Raw genomic sequence first — 4,574 nt, forward strand, 5'->3', positions numbered from 1 at the left:
TATCACAACTTTCTCATGTGCACTTTCATAATGCTTATAAATTAAGACCATAATATGATCTAAATGTTGATTGTTATTTTTACTGTCAAATTAATATTATGTTTTAATAATTAATTAATTTTTTTTTATTTTTTATAATTATTTTTGTTATGGCATAAATCGTTTTAATAGAAGTTTTTTATTTTGTTTTTGTCCAAATACTCTCTTACAATCTTACATATCTTTTTGCGTTGCCAAGTCCCTCCTTTCCAATCCCATCTGAACATTTGAGTTTTGACAAAATCAAACCACCCTCCCCACCTTCCCTCACCAAATTATTTCTCCACTTCCTCTCCCTCTTCCTCTTCCTCTTCCTTCCTACACACTAATTAACCTCTTTCCTTCTTTGTTTCACACAAAAACGCCTTTACCACTTTGCTCCCACTCTACATTATTCACATCTTAATACATATGTAACCTTGAGAGGGAGAAAGAGGAATATCTTTTTATATAAAAAAAATAACAAAATTAAATCTAGAAAGGATGAGAAATAACAGGAATTCTCTACCAGAGAGAAGGTGGTTCCTAGGCCTGGCCATAGTGGGCCTGGTCGGAGCTGCAGTCTTCATAGTCGTAATGATCCTAACCTCCGACTCCTCCTTAATATGCCCGACGGAACCAATCTACGGTGAAATGCCCAAAGCCCAGGCCCGAGTCCAGGAAGACTACAACCCAACGACGATCCAGCTGAAGGCCATACTCCACTACGCCACGTCACGCATTGTCCCGCAACAATCTCTTGCAGAGATCAAGATCAGCTTCGACGTCCTCAAATCAATGGGCCGGCCATGCAACTTCCTGGTCTTCGGTCTGGGTCACGACTCCCTCATGTGGGCCTCCCTGAACCCGGGCGGAACAACTCTCTTCCTGGAAGAGGATCCTAAATGGGTTCAAACCGTACTCAAGGATGCCCCGTCCCTGCGGGCCCACACTGTCCGGTATCGCACGCGCCTAAGGGACGCGGACCAACTGCTCTTGTCTTCCCGCTCCGAGCCCACCTGCGGCCCGGCGGGGGCCCACTTACGTGACAACGTTGAGTGCGAGCTGGCTCTTCACAACCTCCCCGATCAGGTGTATGAGACGGAGTGGGATCTGGTGATGATCGACGCGCCTCGCGGATACTTCCCGGACGCGCCGGGGAGGATGGCGGCGGTGTACTCTGTGGCGGTCATGGCGAGAGGGAGAAAAGGATCCGGTGTGACGCACGTGTTCCTTCACGATGTTGATCGGAGGGTGGAGAAGGTTTATGCTGAGGAGTTTCTTTGTAGGAAGTATTTGGTGAGAGGTGTTGGCAGGCTTTGGCATTTTCAGATACCGCCTTCAAATGACTCTCATACTTCTCAAAGTTTCTGTTAAAAAGTAAGATTAAATTTGTAATTTTTTTTATTATAATTTCTTTCAATGTTTGCTTCAGAAACTATACAGCAACAGTTTAATTGGATAGATACAATGTAAAAGATTCATGGATTTTCACCCATTTATTACTGTTTGAATTAGTGGAAAAGTGAGTGGAAAGAAAAGAAAAAGTGTGTGTATAATGCAAAATTAGATAACATGGACTATAATGAGAAGCATTTTTTGTTTTTAAGGGGGAGCTGATAGGAACTGATTTCACTGGGTGTTCTTATGCTACACTTCCCAAATAAGATGGAATTAAAAGAGTGGATTTCACAATGTGTTCCTATACTACTCTTCCCATATAAGATGGAATTAAAAGAGTCTAATCATTAGATGAGCTTTAATTTAATTTAGTTTTAAAATTTTTAAATTGGAAATCACAAAAATTTAAGATAAAAGCAGTTTCACTATTCATCATTTCATTCTAGTAAACATTTAACCTTCAAAAGAAAAGAAAAAAGAAATTGAAGAATGGTTCATCACTTTTTTATTTATCTACTTATGGGTGTTATGGACTTATGGTGCTTCATGCATGGGGGCCATTTGTTAAAAACAAATCTATCAGGGGCATTTTGTGAAACAAATCCTCTGAAAACTTTTTTGTCAAAACTAAATCTGCAGGGGACAAATAAAATACTTAATTTGTTCAAACTTTGAATTCATCCCTTGGTAGTGGTGTTAAAAAAAAAAAGATAAAAAATAGGATTCGCTCCAAAATTTTAACTTTCGAAAATAATAAAGTATAATTCATCCTACTAAATTCATTTCTTTTTAAATTTAAAAATAAAATTGAATTCGTATGTAGAGATCTTTGCTTGCCTACAAATTACCATATTACCCATTTTGCTATACAAATTGTTTATCTTTACAGGTGTGTTGGTTGGAGAAATTATAATTAATTTTTAGGAATTTTAAAATAAAAATATCATATTTTTATGTTTGATTTAAAGTTTGAAAAATTATTCCTCAATAAATTTAATTCTAAAGAATTAAAATATCATCATTTTAATTCCCACTTTTTTTTATGTATCTTTGATTCCTATAAAAATAAAATTTTTATAATAAAATAATACTTGAATCATACACATTCTTAGTTTTTATTAGATTACCGTTTTCATGCTTACTTGAACAATTACAACCAATTATTTGAGGTATTTGCTCACATACAGAGTAAAAATATATAGAGTTACGGAAAGAAAAAAAAAGAAAAAAAAATACACGTGAGTCTTTTTTTTCTTCTTTATTTTTTTTATTAATTTCGCTATATTATCAACAGTATTTTTACTAATTTTTACCAACTTTTATTTATAACTATATTTAATAAAAATATCTTTAAAAATGTGTCTAATAAAAATGTCTTTTTTTATAATTATATTTAATAAAAATATTTTTATAAATATATTTTTTGGATGTATCTTTTTATATATATATTTAAAATATAATAATTAATTACTATTAACAATAAATTAACAGATAATATATTAGTATCTTATAATTTTCTTTTTTATATAGTTATTATATATGTACGCGAGGCCCCTCCATTGTTTGATGACCTAGTGGAGGGGCGTATATAGGCTTTCTCCCCCTTCTTCCAATTTTACATATATGATATTTTATCTTAAGATATATATAATATTAAAAAATTTCTAAAAATTCATATTTAATTTATTGATCTACAAGTTAAAAACGAAAGTTAAAATGTAATCTAAAAAGCATTTTTCATATATTAGTTGCACATATCCACGTAAATATATGGTCAGTATTAATTTATGTTGCCCTTGATTTTTTTATATTATTGCATATTTTAATATTATATAATTATAAAATTGTATTAAAATTAACATTTATTTTATATTATATATATTTATTTATAGTACCTGCTCTTTTTTAACTTTTTTACATGGGTCCTTGATTACAGCGTAGGAGGTGTAAATAGAAAAACTCATTGTAATTACATAGGATTGTGTTGAACTGAATTAGTTAAATTCATCAGTATAATAAAATGATGATATTTATGCTAAAGATATTTTTGTTGGTTTGGTTTTGGTAAAGTGGGGACAGAAGGAATCACCAGATTATGGGATGCCAAGCCAACTGAATCTGTTACCCACCCTTTTAGAGGAGTGCAAATAATATCTATTTGTTCTTTTCTTTTGAGTGAGTAACATGTTTGTCTGTTTTAGCTGGCTGGCGTTCGCACTTGTTCTTCATCATCATCTTCATCATTCAATATTCATTACCCATGTGCTCTTAGTGGGTGTGGGGCAGCGGGGCAGGGATAGAATCGTAATTATAGTTATTTGCTAAATATTTTAATTTCTCTCTTGTCCTCCCATTAAAAAAGTTATGAATGATAGTAGTAGGTAATAACGACGGAAATGTTAAGTTTTCCTGAAAGAGCATGCATACCTGACCCTAAGCCTCTTTTTGATTCTGAGAACCTATTAATACAAAATATTAAAAATAAAATATAAGAGATAGAAATATAAAAGTTAATATTTTTATATTTTATTTAATAATAAATTAAAATAAATTATAAAAGTTTAATTTATTTTTTTAACAAAAAAATTGATAAAAAAATATAATTACAAACAATTAATTAGAATAATAATAAAAAAATATGCTATATCTTTTGTTAGTATTTTTGTTTTTAGTTAAAAAGGACACAAAATATATTAATTTAATATTTTTAAATATGATATTTTTGTTTTGTCTTATATGTAAAATATAATTTTGTATCTTTATATCTCTATTTCAGTATCTCATGCTTATAAATAAATACAACATAAAAAAAACAACGCTACGAAAATATGTGAACGTTCCAAAAAAAAGTAAAAAAAAAAGAACTAACCCGTTTTAACTTAATTAATGTATGACTATTTTTGTTTTTGGTTATTAGGGTTGACAGTGGACAGGTAGGCGTGAGATTTTATCCTATTTGATGGTGTCTCGCCTTCCTTTCACTTCTCTATCACCTGTGGGTACCCGTCCCGCTCCTATTCGTCTCTATCCATCCCTATAAAAATTAAATAACACTTTAATTTTTACATATTCATATATAGATTAAGATAAAAATTTGAAATTTATACATAAATTAAAATACAAATATAAAATTTATACAATGTCAAATAACTTGA

The 4,574-nt window shown here is 31.2% G+C and overlaps 1 protein-coding gene across 1 annotated transcript; it reads left to right on the plus strand.

Annotated features, from left to right (window-relative positions):
- Positions 1-230: 230 nt before the first annotated feature.
- LOC130955030 (probable methyltransferase At1g27930) lies at positions 231-1,673 on the plus strand. Its single transcript, XM_057881803.1, has one exon. It carries the CDS (start codon positions 523-525, stop codon positions 1,393-1,395), a length of 873 nt encoding a protein of 290 aa, XP_057737786.1. The 5' UTR covers positions 231-522; the 3' UTR covers positions 1,396-1,673.
- The last annotated feature ends 2,901 nt before the right edge of the window (positions 1,674-4,574 follow it).

The sequence above is a fragment of the Arachis stenosperma genome, chromosome 10 (genome assembly GCF_014773155.1).
Source record: "Arachis stenosperma cultivar V10309 chromosome 10, arast.V10309.gnm1.PFL2, whole genome shotgun sequence".
NCBI classification, from domain to species: Eukaryota; Viridiplantae; Streptophyta; class Magnoliopsida; order Fabales; family Fabaceae; genus Arachis; species Arachis stenosperma.

Coding starts and splice junctions, on each gene's coding strand:
- LOC130955030 (XM_057881803.1), top strand. CDS start 523: ATGAGAAATAACAGGAATTCTCTACCAGAGAGAAGGTGGTTCCTAGGC.